Source organism: Cottoperca gobio, chromosome 11 (genome assembly GCF_900634415.1).
Source record: "Cottoperca gobio chromosome 11, fCotGob3.1, whole genome shotgun sequence".
Lineage (NCBI taxonomy): Eukaryota > Metazoa > Chordata > Actinopteri > Perciformes > Bovichtidae > Cottoperca > Cottoperca gobio.
In genome coordinates, this window is record NC_041365.1 from 9806103 (window position 1) to 9823815 (window position 17713).

At 44.6% G+C, this 17713-nt stretch overlaps 1 protein-coding gene across 3 annotated transcripts; it reads left to right on the forward strand.

Annotated features, from left to right (window-relative positions):
* The first annotated feature begins 184 nt into the window (after positions 1–184).
* On the forward strand, positions 185–17458 carry prrc2a (proline-rich coiled-coil 2A). 3 transcript variants are annotated; one of them, XM_029442773.1, is made up of 18 exons: positions 202–311; positions 403–510; positions 4715–4866; positions 5635–5812; positions 5932–6028; positions 6143–6224; positions 6336–6479; positions 6871–7112; positions 7418–7506; positions 7669–7817; positions 8342–8444; positions 8567–8756; positions 8935–9027; positions 9642–10188; positions 10287–10543; positions 10731–11040; positions 11187–11409; positions 11569–17458. In XM_029442773.1, exons 3-18 carry the CDS (start codon positions 4752–4754, stop codon positions 14657–14659), a joined length of 5910 nt encoding a protein of 1969 aa, XP_029298633.1. In that variant the 5' UTR covers positions 202–311; positions 403–510; positions 4715–4751; the 3' UTR covers positions 14660–17458. The 3 variants fall into 3 exon arrangements, with proteins under 3 accessions (XP_029298634.1, XP_029298633.1, XP_029298635.1); XM_029442774.1 differs by lacking the exon at positions 403–510 and having other exon boundaries at positions 185–311; XM_029442775.1 differs by lacking the exons at positions 202–311; positions 8935–9027 and having other exon boundaries at positions 364–510.
* Positions 17459–17713: the final 255 nt, after the last annotated feature.

Consider the following 17713-nt stretch of genomic DNA (forward strand, 5'->3'; position numbering starts at 1 on the left):
AAAGTAATCTGACCAAACCCTAACTATAACAGTCCAAATACAGTTACATTTTTAAGTAAGAACAGTATACCTTTATTTAAATCCATACTCAACCCATAAAGTAGTGAGAATTATTACATTTATGTTTATTTCAAAGCGTGTTTTTCATTTAGAGTCGCAGTAGTTTTCTAACTGTCCCAAACGGCTTCCATCTCACGGAATTACCCAGTAGCCGTTGACGGCTCTTTAGGTGACGGATCGAGTCCAGTATTACAATTTTCTTTTCCTCCTTTTCCTTTATTTTTTTGGGGGAAAAAAGAAAAGGAGTGCAAGTAAGCCAAACACCTTCTTTATCCGTAAAGTACAACTCATTTCTAAATTGGTACGATCTACTGCAAATACCTTATGTGTTTGACTATGCAGGAGGATAACGTTGCTTAGCTAGCTGGGTCACTTGCTAGAAAGCTACGCGATAGCATTAGCTAACCTCATTCTGCGATACAACCTCGAGACAAGTCGGGACAAGACCAGGTCAGTGGCCGGAAAATGTTGCATGTTTTAATGAAAACACCGATTAGTTACGTCATAGTGAGCAGAAATATTCACCCTTATCTTTGGACACAGAGTTATCTTACCCGAGATTTTTTTGGTTGAGGGGCAGTCTTATTTTTTTGTGTCTTGGTTGTTGTTGCTCGTTAGCCTAGCTTGGCTAAGTGGTTAGCGTTTGTCATATCAGACGTGTGAGTTTAACAGTTTTGTAAATAACCATACATATAATCATTTTCTTGTGATGCTGGTTACTGAAATTAAGTTAGCTTGTAGTTGAAATATAATATAACGTATGTTTGCTAACGACCCAGTGTGCGTAGCTAATGTTAACGGATAAACGTTAGCAGGTTGCTTGAGCTACAACACTGTCAGTTTACGATACACTAACTTTAGATAAAACTGAAGTTTTATTTCCATGGATATTTTTAAACAAAAATAACAATATGCCCTTATTTCCAGTTTATTTTATATATTAGCTGTATTCTTGCAAGTTGGCTTCGTTAGAGCTAAGTTATGCTACACAGCTGGTTATATTCACGTTAATATGCACCGGGCCCGTCTCCACCGCCATTTTGTTTTGTTCTCCTAATAAAATCTTTTTTTTCTGCCTTATCCTGTGCCTACTACGAACGATAGATAAACAACAACGTCGATAAAAATGTCCTGTCGCGATGTCTGTGTGTGATTCAAAACGCAGCACCTCGCAGAGTTGACAAGCAAGAAGCTAATGTTACCGCAAGGTGTTGAAAAGCATTATGAAACATCAACGCAGTCCCCCTCCCAAAGCGAACACGGCCCTGTGTTAGCCCGCTCACATTAGTTAGCTTTGTAATGAAGATGTATTTGTACGTCTGTAGCTTCAGCAGTTAGTGGTTTATATATGTGATGCCGATTGTAATTGCTACCAGCTGATTTTGCCTTAATATTCTCGCCTATATGGTTAGCTTTAGCTTTACAAGGCCCTTTGTGGTTTACATTGCTGCAGTTATGGCTTGATACCAGTGTAGCTGCTGGCCCCCGTTAATCCCCATACAACATGTAGTTGACCAGCAATCCCACGACCTAATTTTCTAATCTCATTTGACTATTGAGGCACGGTGCATTGCTGCCTTTCGTGTATTTATTTTCCCTATTGAGTGTGTGTTTGTGTGTGTGTGTGTGTGTGTGTGTGTGTTTGTGTGTGTATTCCAGACATCGTGCGTTTTGTCATTTATGAGTATTATCAGTGCGCAGTAGAAGGCATTGCATTTGAGTTATTTAACATTGTTTGATTGGGTTTCATATTTATATTCCAGCTCTAAATCTGTTAGGTTAGCGAAACACACTACTGTTGTTAATCATATTGCTGGTGGTATAATCCTTGTTGCAGCCATCTATTAAGGTATACTGATGGAGCTGTCATGATTTAGGATTCCGTTATGTCTTTCACCTTTTACTCAGTTTCATATTCATGGGTCAATATTTTACAGAACAATGTAACTGTTGCTTGAAGTCTTTGTTCAGCTCTTAAATTGTTCTTCTGGTCATGGACCATGTGGATTGGCTCACATAATTTTACCACTTCATTCAAAGCAAATTAATGCAATTACTAATGTGTTTTTGTTGTTATTACTATTAAACAAGGTCAAGTAATAATACATGTACACCCTCACACATGTATACAAACAAATAAATGTATTTAACAAAATTATAGCAGTAATAGAATTGCTTCCTGTTGTAACTAAGTGTTATTGGTACATCAGGAGTGCCATATAGGACAAAAGGTAGGTTAATATGCATAAATACACTCATACTTATAGACATTTTTAGAGATATCTACACATATCACATATACCTTTACATATCTATATACATATTATCCCATGTATTTGTTTGCTTATGCAAAAAAAGCGTGTTTACATCCCAACATTAATTGACCTTTGATGACTTCCAATGTTATTTTCAACCCCAGACTGCACCCCGACTCAAACTAAATTACTAATGTTATTTGTAGCATAATAATCTGATGAGAAGCATCTGTTCTCAGTAATTGTTCCTAATGGGAGTAGGATGGAGTGGGTGCAGCTGTTTAACCTGCTGGATGTAGCCAAATCACTCTGAATTGGACAGATGTCAGCGCTGTGTGTTTTATTGATGTGCAGTAAAATGAGTTCAAGCTAAAGGCCTGGCAGTTGCCATGGTGCCAAGGAAAGGCATAGAATAATATCATTTATAATGTGTTGCCATAGAGACCATGGTTTAGATTATTTCCTCTCTTTTGTACAGTGTTTCCTGTTTATAGGTGTGTAGTCATGCACTGTACTAGGTCTGCACTGTGTTTATGCTGGCATAATGCTGAACCTGCCCTAGCTCAAATTTGCATAAAGAAACCATACCTTTTTTTCTTTTCTTTTTTTAAACAATGCTTAAATTACCCAGGATTAATCCACCTGTTCACCTCATAAATTGCTGGGGCAGAACCAGCATGTATATAGTGGAAACCTGCACAAATATTGGTGCAACTGCTATGATACCCTAACACACCATCTTCTGATGATGATGAATGCGAGAATGGTGAATAGTGAAGACAATTTTCATCTATCTTCTGTCTGTTAGGATCTAACAACCCTAAGGCCTAACCAGCATCCTTTTTAATATCTGTGTAAGTTATTTTAAGGAATTTTATGTGTATCATTCAAAGAGTTTTATATTACTTTGCCTGTGCACCACAAGCTACACAGCACACTAAATTTATATTTTGTGTAAATAAGAATTGTGCTGTTGGGATTGTACAGCAATAGGTAAACAGCGCAAGCAAATTTGGGTGGGACATATAAATGGCGCTATAGACATTGACTGAGCTTAACATCACTATTCTAGTTTGATAAGCTTATTTGTTTGTTATTGTGGAACAAGCACTTTCATCTCTGGTGCACTGCAAATAATAAAAATGTGCTCCTCCCATGAGACATGACCTTAAATATAGTCTGATTTAAGGGAAGACACATCAACACATCTGGCTTGCCTAATAAAACGCATATAATTCCTTATGTAATGTTACATACATTTTGTAAAAATTGGCCAATCCACTTAACTAGTCACACCCATGGGATGATGCACAATGTTTTTTAGATGAATGGATTGGCTGAATTAAGAAATAGGCCTACATGTCTTCTGGAAAATACACATAATTAAACTTAATGGAATGCTTGAGTTTTGGTTGGCTAAAAATGTCTTCTAATATAATATTGTCTCATAGGACTTTTGCCTCTGTCCAGCCACATAACTGTGTTATATTGGTGTACTAAAATCCCCATATTTTTCAAGGTATTGAACTTAAAATATCATTTGAATATGAGTTGTGCTAGCAAGCCATAATGTCTCAACTAAACTGGTAAATGTTGAATGCCACAGCTAGTCTTTAAAATGTCCTAAAATAAGTTTTCAAAGGAAGTTTATTGGAGGCAAATGTTTTTAAATTGCTGGCATGAAGAAGTTTTTTTTGTAGCTTTATTTAATCCATTTAACTTGTAAATACATAATTAAAGTGCACATGGGTCAACAGGAAACTTGTGTAGTTATATTGACTGCCTATGTGATTTAGTGCATGCACAAGAGAAAGAAACATCAGTCTATTGCCACATATCTGTGGTTTATGGATTGGTAATTTGTTGAGGACTAAAAATATGTCAGAAAAGCTTCAGAAAATGTTGTGTGGATCTGCATTTAGTCTTACTATCTGGCAGTAGGGCCTGGCAATATGGAGAAACTCAAAGATCCTGATATGTTTGATCAAAAAAGCTCTATTGATATTGCAGGGTTGACCATTGGTGCTTTAACAAAATATTTACTCATTGATATTTTTGTATATATAATCATCAGTAATGTGGGTATACTAACTAAGTGGGTAAAGGCAACACAATACTTATGCCATATTACAATATCAAAAATCAATAAAGACGATATCTAGTCTCATATCACAATCAATATAATATTGCCCAGCCCTAGCTGGCACACAGGATTAGTGTACCTGATCCCTTATTCAATCTGTCGGATCACAGCACATGTTCAGGATATTTTGATTTGTGAGACAGTTTCTGTTTTGAATGCATGCTTGTACAATCAGTACTTTTACTTTCTGTGTATACCTGGTGTCAAATCTCTTTCTTTTCCATCTGTCTTTGCCTCCCCCTTTTCTGTCCCCCAGTCTCAGGGCTCACCATACTCAATGAGCGGACAGCGCAATGTCAGAGCGCTCTGGGCAAACTGCAAAGGGGAAGGAAGGCAAAACCAAGTATGCGTCTCTCAACCTGTTTGATACATACAAAGGAAAGAGCCTTGAAACACAAAAGCCTGTTGGTGAGTATGTTTGATTCTGTCATGTCCACGTTTTCATGTCACAACATACATCCACTGTAATGGATGCCTTTCTACGCAGGGTATTAGTTTTCAAAATTGCGTTCAGGCTCTTTTTACAGTCTACCACTTTTGTTTTGTCACTGAGATGTGCGAAAAACTGTTTTTTAGAATGTTTGTCCTCATCTGTAGCCATTTAAAAAATAAATGATGCTCAGTCTGGAGAGCTCACAAGCCATAACATGTCAGCTGAGCCTGAGAGCCACTGGGCCTGACCGGAGACAGAGGCTTACTTGTGGACGCTGTTTGACTTCTGTGCTGAGTCTCCAGTCGATGTTTTATTCAGAAGCTCCCCACTAGATCTAAGCAGCTGTCCAACTACAGACTTCCTCCTCCTACATAGTGAAGCCATGCACTGCTGTGGTTTCTCTGAGCAAATGAGGGATTAATATTCAGCACAGCTTCATTTTTTAGTTTCTGAAGGTTTTTCCATGCTTCTGTGAGTGTCAATATCTTAATACTTCTCCATAAACTGTAATTGAAGTGGGTTTGGTGAAGGTTTTTAATAACATCTAGAGGCTTTTTTATAATCCATATTCATCAGAATCACCAGAGTGAAACTCTGGCTTTGTTGGTTGTTCAGCATCCTAATTGTGTATCCAACAAACCATCCTTGTCATCAGGTTGCTCCTTAGACCCAGTAGATTTAATTGGTGTCTGGTTTCAGTGGTCCATCTGTGCTAATGACCTCCTTTCTCGTCCCCATATCAGTTCCCCCCCGCCATGGCCTGCAGTCTCTTGGTAAAGTTGCCTCCGCACGGCGTATGCCACCCCCTGCCAACCTGCCCAGTCTGAAGGCAGAGAACAAAGGCAACGATCCCAACGTCTCACTCGTTCCCAAAGACGGCTCAGGATGGGCAAGCAAACAGGAACAAGCGGACCCAAAGAGGTAAGTAACGCCCCGACCCCCCCAGCAACAATGTGTAATATATTACACTAATTTTCGACTTTTTGCTGGGGCTATCTTGTCTAATATCGGCTGTTTGTGACTTTTCTTCTTTCTCTCAGTACCGATGCATCGCCAGCACCGCAGCCGGAATCGCAGCAGCCTGTGGCTTCACCGACACCTGCACCGACCCGCCCGAGAACCCCGCCAGCTTCAGAGGTACAGACAGTCCCAGTAACATGGATGCAAACTCATACTCTTAGTTGATGATGAGCATGGAGAGTTGACATGTATCATATGGTGTTTATCTCTCTGTGTGTGTTCTCCCCTCAGGCTCTGGCCCCAGCTTCAACCCAGGCCGTAGGGGCAAGGTCTTGGGCACAGGCCAGTGTTACACATGGAACACAAGGGGATGGTGAGTCTTACTTTTTGTCTTTTATAAGAAATAAGCTGAATTAAGCTTGTTTTTACACATGCCCCCCCTTTATGAAAACAAACATTCCTCCCTTGTCTTTCCTTTCTGCAGGTGGAAAGGCATCAAACCAACCGTCGCCATTCTCTCGCGAGGAATTTCCCACCCTGCAGGCGGCTGGCGACCAGGACAAAGTTGGCAGAGAACAGGGCACTGCAGATCAGTTGTATGGGCCCGGACCAAGCCTCCGCCCCCAGAGTGAGTGATGCTTTCTTAATCTCCAATAATTGATCAACCAGTCATTTAATGAAGTCAGTTGTGGTTGAAAGACTTCTCTCACAGCAAGTGTTTCAGTTGATAACATAGTCAGTGAGCTTTTTTCCAATAACTAATTTTGCTTTTATTATGAATATTACAAATGCACAATAAGGGATTACATATTTTATATTGTTTACTTTATGCTTGCCTTTAGGTATGTGGTTGCCAACACCAATTGAATTATGGAATGAGACAAAAAAGAAAATATGTGGTCTTAGTTGAAGGATGTGTTATCTTTCTTAAGTAATGGCTTAGCATCTCTGACCTTATTCAATGAAAACTTATAAAGCATACTGACCGTTCTGTCCTCTCCTGTGTTCTCTGTCCTCAGACGTTACAAATTGGCGGGACGGTGGGGGCCGAGCCCTGGCGCCCACCCTGTCTGGGGAGGGGGCAGTGGAGGGTGGCACTGGTGGGGCTCTGGTGATGGATGGGGCAGCTGGGGCCCCCCCTCCAAACTCTCAGTCCCACGGGCCACCTAGGAACCCTCCCGCAGGCAGCCCTGCCTTGCCCCTGCCCCAGCCCCCTGTGGGACCTGGGTTCCCCCAATACAGAGGGATCATGCCTCCCTTCGTAAGTTTTCCTCTTGTTTTCCGGTTTGATTTCAGACAAATATGTATGGCTATATGTTGTTTCTTCACACTACACAACTGCTTTGCAGTGCATTTGCAGGGCTCATTTAAATAATGTAACATTTGTCTGTGTATGGAGTGCAGAATTGGCCGGTGCTGCTTCCTTTTCTTGACATTTGTTATTTTAATGTGTACATTAAAAGCTATAGACTACCACAGCTATTCCAGAGACTGCTCTCTTAATTATAGAACTTTTGTACCTGATATTTTATTTGTTCTTTAAAAAATGTTTTCATTTTTTTTTAGATGTATCCTCCCTACCTGCCCTTTCCGGGCCCCTACGGCCCTCAGGGGCCCTACAGATACCCGGCACCTGGGGAAGGGCCTCCTCCAAGGTAGGTGCCTTGCCAAAATAAAGCTAGTTTTGTGCTACTTGATGACAGTTTATTCACTTGGTCTTTTTAAAAGAAATTGTAATCCTGTTTTTCCTTCCTTTTGTGACAACTCTTTTTGTATCTTTGACATTTCACTTAAAATAACCTCTTTCCTTCTTTCAGGTTCTCTCGTGGGCAGGGCGGTCCTGACAACAGGCATCAGGGCGGCCAACGTGACACAGGTGAAGTGGTGAAGCGACCCCCTATCCTAAAGCAGGATGACCTGAAGGAGCTGGACGAGCTGGACCACGATGGAGACGAGGGCTGGGCAGGTAAAACAAAAAAAGCTCTTTCACAAATTCACAGCCAACATGTAAATAGTTTGGGCTTTTGAGAACCTGGTCTGATTTTGTTTAAAAAAACAGAGGTTCCTGATTGGATAATGACTGGTTTTTCAAGAAGTAGAAATAACAACTATTTCACGATTTAAAAGCTCTGGAAAAACCAATCTAGAGTCATTTAAGAAGTGAGCAAAATCTTAATGTTCAGATGGTGTTCAGTTGTAGTGAACTAGGACTGAAGAGGCTTTATTTTTGTTGTAGTGATACATTGGAGGGTCCAGCCCTGTTATATTGTGACATTAAAGTATCATAATGTATTTCATTTTGATTTAGTGCTTGTGCTGCTAAATGATTATTGAGGTGATGACATAGTTGTAACGCGTCAGATACTTTCTAACATTGCAGATGTTTCAGCATATCACATTTCCTGCTGATCCCAGCAGAGGTCACTACGATCGTTTGGGACAAACATGGTTGTAATGTACTCGTGTATGTTTGTTTTTTTTCCTTAACAGGTGCTCATGAGGAGATCGATTACTCCGCCAAGTTGAAATTCAGTGATGATGAAGGAGAGGAAGAGGGGGAAGAGGAGAGATCCGAGAGCAAGAATGATTTGCGGTATGTGAGCAAGTACAGTCAGCATGAAGTCACTCAAAAAAATGACAATGCCGTTTTTGGCAAAAATGTGATATATATTAAACAAGCTACAAGTTTGACAAAAATGTTTCTCTTGTCTTCAGTGAGCAACAAAGGTCCCAGGATGCCCCCCCTGCAACCTCTCGCTCTCGAGCTTCGGACAGCGGTGGAGAAACTCGCCGCACTCCCCCATCTAATGCTGACAACGGCCCCCAACCCCCCTCCAGCAAGCCAGGAAGGGCCGAGGAGGGAGGTGGTGGCTGGGTGGGCCAGGGAGCACCATCCAACTACCAGGTAGCATTCTGACCAGCAAAAAATAGGTGTTACTCAAGCTGTGAAAAAATGTGATGTCCAAATTAACAACACAGGACAATTTGGGCTGTTAAGCGAAGACTTATTTGTGAGCAAAGATGTGTTTTTGTCAGTGTAGATTATTGTGGTGGAGCATGGCTAACTGTCTGCCTGTATACAGGGGCGCAGGCCTGGATTGGGTGGTCCCCGGGAGCAGCCCTCCCCCCCACCTGGGCCGCTCCTTGGACAAGGGCCTTACTCCTTTTACCGACAGGTAGCCATCCGGAGAGCGCCTCATAGACAAATCATTTCTATCATTATCTCATCCTCGCCCCAGGTCTTATGAATAAGTCATTTTTAGTTTTAAGTTCGCTTTTGTGCCTCCCTTGAGTTGTTTCAATTGATGTAATCATTCGTAGAACAAGATTGCAGTGGTGTCATCTAGAGCAGAGGTTTTCAAAATGATCGAAGGGCCTGAGGGGGGCTCCTAACAGTTCCAGGGGAGGCTCAGTGAATGAAAGTGAAAAAATATTACATTAGTTAAAAGAATATCCTATAGAATACCCTAAATGTGTGTGATTTTTTTTTTTTCAAGAGATAGTTTAGGAACTTTAGGAATTCTACTTTTTTCCCCCTCTTTCCCACAGTCATAAACCAATAAATGCCTTAGGACACACCTTTTTTGGGGGTTTGGCTATGGGATCAAATAACACAATTATGATTCCATAGGCATCCAGGAATTGAGCAAAACTGAGCAAGTAAACTAAGTGAGGAGTATCCTTTTTCAAAGCATTGTCCGAGGGTAGGCCCACAGTCTCAGACTTTGAAAAACCCTGATCTAGAGTTGAAAACAGCATAATAAAGCAGTCATATTTTCTAACTGTACAGGACCGGCCCCAAAACCAGAGTGCCTCTCAAGGCCCGGGGAAACCTGTCCCTGCCCAGCATCAGCCAACACCAGGAGGCCCTTCTCCTTCTGCCCTGCCGGTCCCTGGACCTCAGGAGAATGATGAGGATGAGACTTGGCGTCAGCGCAGGAAGCAGTCTTCCACTGACATCTCTGCTGCTGTAGAGCGAGCCCGTCGACGTCGCGAGGAAGAAGAACGCAGGATGGAGGAGGAGAGACGCGCAGCCTGCGCAGAGAAGCTCAAGAGGCTGGATGAGAAGCAGCAGCAACAGCAGCAGGGCAGCAACACAGAAGTTGGTGGTAGCGACTGTAAAAGCCCCAGCCTTGATGGAAACTCTACTTCCGCCACAGCAGGCAGCCCTAGTCCATCTATTTCAGCCTCTGCCTCCTCCCCCAACATCAGCCAGCCCCCATCCCCCTGTGTGGACCCTGAGGAGCCTCCAGTGCTGGTTGTCCAGCCGGGGTCTAGTCCTGGAGTCAGCGACCGACAGCGAGCCAACAGCAACAGCAGCTATGACTCCAGTGCAGGTGAGTTTCTCAGGTCTATCATTTGGACTACTTGCATGTGATTTAGTTTTACCTGACACCTGATGTATTCAACCGTTCAACCTTCTCTTTTGGTTCAGAAGCCCCGCAGTGTCCCCAGCCGGCTGTGTCACAGCCCCAGCAGCCTGCTCTGGATGTACCTTTACCAGGAGAAAATAAGGAAGAGACCATGGGCACACCGCACATTCGTGCTGGAAGTGGATGTGAAAGAGGAGTGGACCCAGTAAAGATTGAGAATATCGGAGGGGGAGCAGGACGTCAAGCCGGTGGTCCTCCTGGCCAGGGTTACTCAAAATACCAAAAGTCTCTTCCACCTCGATTTCAGAGGCAGCAGCAGGTTAGGATCTTTACTTGTCTGTTGTCTTGAATGAGTTTGGCTCTTTCATGTTTTTATTCAAAGACAAAAATAACCACCTCAGCTACATCTTTTGTTACCAATGCTGGCATGCCTTTTTATAGATATTTCTGATTTTCCTGTTCTTAAACATCCTGGGTGCTATGTTTTCTGTTTTATTTCTCTTTAGGAGCAGCTCCTCAAGCAACAGCAGCAGTGGCAGCAGCAGCAACAACAGCAGCAACACAGCCAGGCATCACAAAGCCAGCTGTCCCCCCAGCCCCAGGCTCCACAGGGTCCTTCACCGTGTTCAACACCCCAGCCAGGTCCTGGACCCAAGCAGGGAGGCCCCATGTATCAACCCAGCAACATGGTCCGACCCCCGCCCCTGCCAATGAATTTCGACCCTCGCTGGATGATGATGCCCTACATGGACCCCCGCATGATGCAGGGCCGGCCTCCGCCTATGGACTACTATTCAGCAGGCATGCACCCGTCAGGTGAGCGGATGCTTTGAAGATAAATAATTAATTAGACAATACAATACTGTCATATTACCAAAGAGTGACTCAAGTCAACAATATGTCTTGGTTTTTTGACAATCTGTTTAGATATTTTTAAAGAAAATAAATCTTTACTACCACAGGGCTTATTGGGCGTGAGCGGTCTGATTCGGGGGGATCTGGTTCAGACCCTTTTGATAGACAGCAACAGCATCCAGGGCACCCTCACCGTGGGACCCCCCCTATGGATCCTAAACTGGCCTGGGGGCAGGAGGTATTCCCTGGCGGAGGGGAGGGCCGTGGACTAACGTCCCCCCTCAGGCAGAAGCAGGCATTGGAGGATGACGATGTGGCCAAAGGGCCCAGGTATGGATACACTTGTTCAGGTTTATAAGATACTGTGTACAACCTCGATATACTGCATATCCTCCAAAAAAGAGAAAAAAAGTTATTTTGTAATACAGATGAACTGACTTTTATATTTAATGGATTAACTTAGTATTCTTTCTATCATCTTTTTCCTAGGAGCGACACTCCTCCGCATCGCGTTCGAGAAGGTGGATTGGGACCCATCCAGCAGCCCAGCTCCACCTCTGGGACATCCAATCAGACACCACCTCCAGTCGGCAATCAAGTTGGGCCCCAGGGAGGCGGCCACCACCCCCATCACTACATGAGTGGGCGGGGCAACTACAGCAACTTCCCTGACCAGGGTGCGAGGATGCATCCCCACCAGCAGCAGCAGAGGGCAGAGAGGGGAAATCCACCGCACAGCTACACCCACCAGGATGAAGGGCCTCCACGAGGGTCTCAGCAGGGACAGATATGGGGAGCCCCAAACCCTCACTACGATCGCAACGGCCGTGCCGACCACCCACCTGTTGAGAGCAACTCTCATCTCCACCACCATCACAGCCACCACCCTCAGCAGCCTCACTTCTCTCTCCACGCCCATAAGCCAGAGAACAGCCGAGACAGGGTTGTTGAGGCGCCTGCTAAGAAGACGGACTCTTCTCCCCCAATCCACCAACCTTCCCTCTCATCCTCCTGCTCTTCCTCCTCCTCCTCTTCTGTCAGGGAAGATGGGAATGTCAAAGCTGTCCTACATCATCACCCGTCCCAGAGAGAGAGTGAAGGGCACAGTCATGGTGAAAGAGTCAACAGTGGCAGTAGCAGCCATGTGAAACAGGAGAAAACAGGCCCGGCATATGCTCCCCATTCCTCCATGACCCCTAGCCCAACTCCCTCTCAACATGGCAGTCATACTCAGTCTCAGCAGCAGCAGCAGCAGCAGCAGCAGCAGCAGCAGCAGCAGCAGCACCACCCTCATCCTAAATCAAACCAAAGAGGGGGGCGGGAGCACAAGACGGAGACCCAGTGGGGCCCACGGCCTGGAAGCAGCAATACGGGTGGGCCGTCCTCTCATAGTAGGAGGTCTAACAATGCAGGAGGTGGAAACAACTCTCGTGGAGGGGATGATTCCAACACTCCATCGGACCACAAACCCTCCAACCAGACAGGAGGCAGCAATGCCACCAGGAGGGCTGGCCCCATTAAGAAGCCGGTGCTTAAGGAGATGAAGAGAGATGGAGGGGAAGCTGATGGAGGAGAAAAAACAACCTTTAGTAAAGATAAAGAGAAGGATAGTGGTCAATCTACCTCAATGAAGCAGGAAGCCACCTCCACATCCCAGAACACATCAGCGCCATCTAAAGATGAGCCAGCCCAGACAGCCAAACCCAGGAATGGAGGAAAAGAACGAGGAGGCGGGTCTGGTAGAGGGCCCAAAGATGTAGATGCCACTTCATCAGGATTTTCAGGTTCCTCCTCCAGGAGGGACAGGGACCGCTCCTTTGAGAGAGGAGGGGGCACCTCCCACCACCATGGAGTCCCTGCCAAAGGCAGTAGAGCCAGTCGCGGACGAGGGGGAGAGTTCTACGGGCGTGGCCGCGGTTACCGTGGCACCTACACGGCCGCTGCTGGGCCCACTAGTGGTGGTCGGGGAAGAATGGGTGGCAGGAGTGGCAGAGACTACCGTTCATCTGTTGCCGGGGGACACCACGAGTCCAAGGCTGAGGGAGGCGGTGGAAGGCACGGTCAGGATCGGTCCCAGCATAACCCGGCCAGGGCCAGGAACCGAAGTGAAACCCGCAGCGAGGGCTCAGAGTATGAGGAAATCCCCAAGAGAAGAAGGGAGAGAGGTTCAGAGACTGGCAGTGAGAGTGGTGCAAGTGACCTTGGTCCCTCAGACAAGGAAGACCACCAGAAACTCAACACCAAGAATGGCTCTGATAATGCCAACGCCACCAACAGCGGCAACATGTCATCTGCACCACCCAGAGGCTCCCAGGCCAGGGTCTTCACACCAAGGGGTGTGCCCTCAAGGAGGGGCAGGGGTGGAGGTAGTGGAGGAGGAAATGGGTACAGAAGTGGTGGCAATGTTGGAGGTCCACCTGGGGGACACCGGGTCGGACCCAGCTCTGCCTCTCACGGAGCCTCATCCAAGTCATCAGCCTCAGCTCGAAAGCAACAAGGCCCGTCACAAACCTCTGGACCCAAAGACTTGGGCAGGGGAGGAAATGGAGTAGAGAAGAAAGACAAGTTGGCTGATGCAAGTCAAACTCAAAGTCAAGGGTCCAATCCCCCTCAGCTGCCTTTGCCTGTTGCAACTCCTGCCACTTCATGTTCCACTGAAAATGGAGGAGTTGTGACCCAGCAAGTTTCAACCAACCCTACACCAAACTCTGGAGGGCCAAACGCTCCTCTTCCCACTAACCGTGGGTTCCCTCCCGGTGGGTTTGAGCGACCACCTAGGCGTCGCCGTCATGGGCGGTCCCAGCACCAGCAGGACAAGCCCCCCCGCTTCCGGAGATTGAAGGAGCGAGAGAATGCTGCACGTATCAACGGAGGAGTAGGGGTCATCGGAGGAGGAAGGCCCTCCTCTCCTTCCCTGAATTTGGTTCAGGACAGTAACGGAGCCCCCATCTCTGCCCCTGTGACGGGCAATGCCCAAAATGCTAACCACAACACCACACTAACAACCAACAATAACAGTGGTGGCGGGCATCTAAGCAATGCAAATAGTCACCACCATCACCACTACAACCAGGGCAACGCTGGGCAGACCCACCCCCAGCACCACCACAGCCATGGAGCGAAGTCCCCCGACTTCACCAACCAAAACTCGGACCAGGCCAACGAGGAGTGGGAGACCGCCTCCGAGAGTAGCGACTTCACAGAGTTCAGAGACAGGGAGGGAGGAGGAGGGAAGTCCTATTCTTCCCACCATCCCCACCACCTGGGAAGGGGCGGAGGTGGAGGTGGAGGAGGAGGAGGAGGAGGAGGAGGAGGAGGAGGAGGAGGAGGCGGAGGTGGAGGTGTGGTCGACCGCGACATGATGGGAAAAGAGCCCTCGGCTAATAAAAGAAGCTTTTCAAGCCAGCGTCCTGGCATGGAGCGACAGAACCGAAGGGTCAACCCCGGAGGAGGAGGAGGCGGAGGGGGAGGAAGAGGCCCAAGAGGGCAGCCCGGTGGCGGCTCCGGCGGGCCCGGTAACGGAGGTGGCAACCGCGGGGAGAGGCGTGGCAACTGGCCCTCCCCGAAAAATAGAAAGTGATGAAAAATTTAAAAACATTTCAGATGAACCCCACCCACATTAAAAACACCCTCTTCCATCTTAATCCCTTTTTGATAATTACTTCATGGCTTATCTGTTGGCATCCCTAAACCTATTAGTGCATTGTACAGTACATGGAGATGGTATTCACATTCACTTCTTCACCTCTTTCCCTTTGCATCAATCTATCTACCGTCCGTTATTGTAAATTTCTCCGTTTGTTTCATCTTGCTCTCTGTTCAGTTGTTCCCCCTTCCTTCCTTCCCTCCCTTCCCTCCGTCCCTCCCTCACCCCCTCACCTTCCCTGAAGAATCTCACCCCAGTTGGATTTGACAAGCATGTGGTTCTGCAAATGGGAGGTGCACGTCATTTTGACAGAAAACATGCACACAGAGCTCCACACACACTCGCATTTACAAGCACAAATATGACATCTTTACAAACACACGGAACACATGCAGTCATGTGGGTGCAAAAATAAAAACGTGGGATTAAATTGGCAAACACGTTTGGATTGGGCAAATTTTTATATTTATGTACCTGTGTATATTTCTACCACACTTTGGCCTTGGGTGGTATTCAGTAGTGCAGTTCTGCATTACTTCCCTCACAAAGGGAAAGAGTGCAGCTTCATCTTTTAACGTGAACAATGTACCATAAGATGTTTTCTCTTTTGTGTATTTCTTTTCTATTTTCTTTTTTGGCCTTGTGTCAGTTGAGTTTCATCCTCTGGGAAATGTTAGGGGTGTGGGTTTTTTCTTCTAAAAGCAGGTCATTAAAATACCTTTTTACTAAATTCCCCATTTCCTCTTTTTGCTGACTTTTTGTCTCCTGCAAACTGTCTGATTACTGATGAGACCCATTGAAGTACTACTGCTCAGTGCTCACCTACACTTTGCATTGATCACATTGATTTGTCTTTAATATCAATGTTTCTGCTGCTTGTTCAGATAGACAGTGTGATTTTGTTCCCCCCCCCCCCTCCCCCAAACAAGTTTTTTGACCTGCTCTGACATTTCATTAGCTATTGGTTTGTCCTTTTTAGGAAATATAGGCTTTTCAGCCTCATCGTAGCATCCTCCTTTAAGTTCTACATAAATCAGTTTCCCCAAGTTTTATTCTTTTATGGGTTTTGTTTACCCTATAAAGACTGTATTGTTAGCTTGATGGCTTTATTTTAACAACCATTATTTCCTCAGTGACTTCCATTTTTAAGGAAACACTTTTTTTTTCTCAAGATTAAATTCCTATCGATCTTGTAAGGAGGGGGGAACGAGTTATGTGAAAATGTAGGTCATGATAGAATAAAAAATAAATAAAAAAAAGGTTGACATTCATAAAAGTTGTTTAAGCTTGAATAGGTAATTGAATATGTTCTAATAAGCACTCCTTGTAGTATAACAAAAAACCCATGGTTGCTGTTATTGTTTTTTTTTCTTCCTTGTGTTTGTTTTTGGGCAAGTTACATGTGATGCAACAGGACAGGTACTCTGTCTGGGCCCAGAGTACAGATCTAAGGCTGAGTATTGTACTATTACCCCGCCCCCCCCCCCCCCTGTGCTTTTGTGGAGACTCCTCACACCAAGAAAGGACTACTACCAAGAGCTCCTTGTCTGAGGAAGTACTTTTCAAAGTGTGTGTTCTCGGGATGGCTGTTTCAGTACAACCAGAAGCCCAAACTAATTGAATTCAGGACAATGTTTTTAACACGGTTTCCGAGATTTCACTCGCAACAAATAATGCCGACCTGGGGTGTTGAGGAAATATGTGGATTGATGTAGAATTACACTTGTAAACATAGTTTGTATCATACATAAAATACATAAAATAGCACACTGAGACGACATCCAAGGTGAACTAAAATCGATTTATACATCTGCATCAATTCTGTCACTGCTGTAAGTTGGGGTTTGTTTGTTTACTGACAACAGTTTGAAGATCGTCTCTGGGATGTTGTGAGTAGGGCATTTGATGATTTGTTTACGTCGTGTGTTTGTGTGTGTGCTAGTGGGTGTGTGTGTGGCATGTGTGCGTTTTCTGGTGTTTGTGTAATAACTCGGGGGAAGGGGTGGGGGACCAGAGGGGTTTAACATGAATGGCAAGCACTTTTCTGCCTTGTTTGCCCACACTTGATTTAACCGATATTAAGACAATTCTACTGTTTCTTAAATACATCCACATGTATACATTCAGATGTGTGTGTATATGTTCATCCAAATGAAGAACACACAGTGGAGAACTTCACCCTTTTTTTTTTTCCTTTTTTTTTTTTGTGTAATTTAATCATACATTCTTCTGCAGGCAAGTGAAGTTGGACATATTTTATTTTTCTCACTTCTAAGCATGAACATACACCCATGGGTGCAGCTTGCCTTGCCTGTTTATACATTGATAGCTGTACACTTAACACTGGCTCAAAGAGTCCTTCATCCCTCCTTAATGTTGATGTGCGCATTCTTTTATGTACCCATTGTTAAAAGAAAACAAAATTAGTGTATTCCAGAAAGAAATTACTCAAAGATTGTACTATGTTTCCAGCATTACCAAGGTACCTGGAGTGGTTCAAACTGTTTTTTTTTAGCATTTATGGTTTTATTAATGGAACCGTAATATACACACATGTATGTATATTGGTATGTATCTAAGTTTTGTCTACCCCAACTTACATTCCCACAAACAAATGTTGCCATTTTTTGTTCAAGGGAGCAATGTACAAGCAGAGAAGTGTCTTATTATAATAAAGTTATACAGAGAAGGCAAAGTTAAATAAACTACTTTTGATTTAATGGAAAAATGTAATCGCATGTCTCGTTCTTCTTGGAATATTTTAAAAAACTTGAGCAAAATTAAATATCTTTTGCACTGCATGTGTTTTAACAATGGTTTAATTCTATGTAGGTGTGTCAGTAAATTATAATAGTGAGCCAGCGCAATAGGAATGCAGCCATAATTAATGTTACTGGTCATACCTGCGTTTCACAAAATGTTCTCCATGAAAGGAATCTAATCTATTGTCTTTTTTTCAAGTAAATACAATTTAGTTTGCTTTATTTT

What these genes read in the sequence shown, in the direction of transcription:
- prrc2a (XM_029442774.1), top strand. Translation starts at nt 4,752, where the DNA reads ATGTCAGAGCGCTCTGGGCAAACTGCAAAGGGGAAGGAAGGCAAAACC. An exon ending in GAGAGCAAGAATGATTTGCG is followed by an intron (nt 8,445 to 8,566) that starts GTATGTGAGCAA and finishes TCTTGTCTTCAG; the next exon opens with TGAGCAACAAAGGTCCCAGG. An exon ending in CAGCTATGACTCCAGTGCAG is followed by an intron (nt 10,189 to 10,286) that starts GTGAGTTTCTCA and finishes CTTTTGGTTCAG; the next exon opens with AAGCCCCGCAGTGTCCCCAG.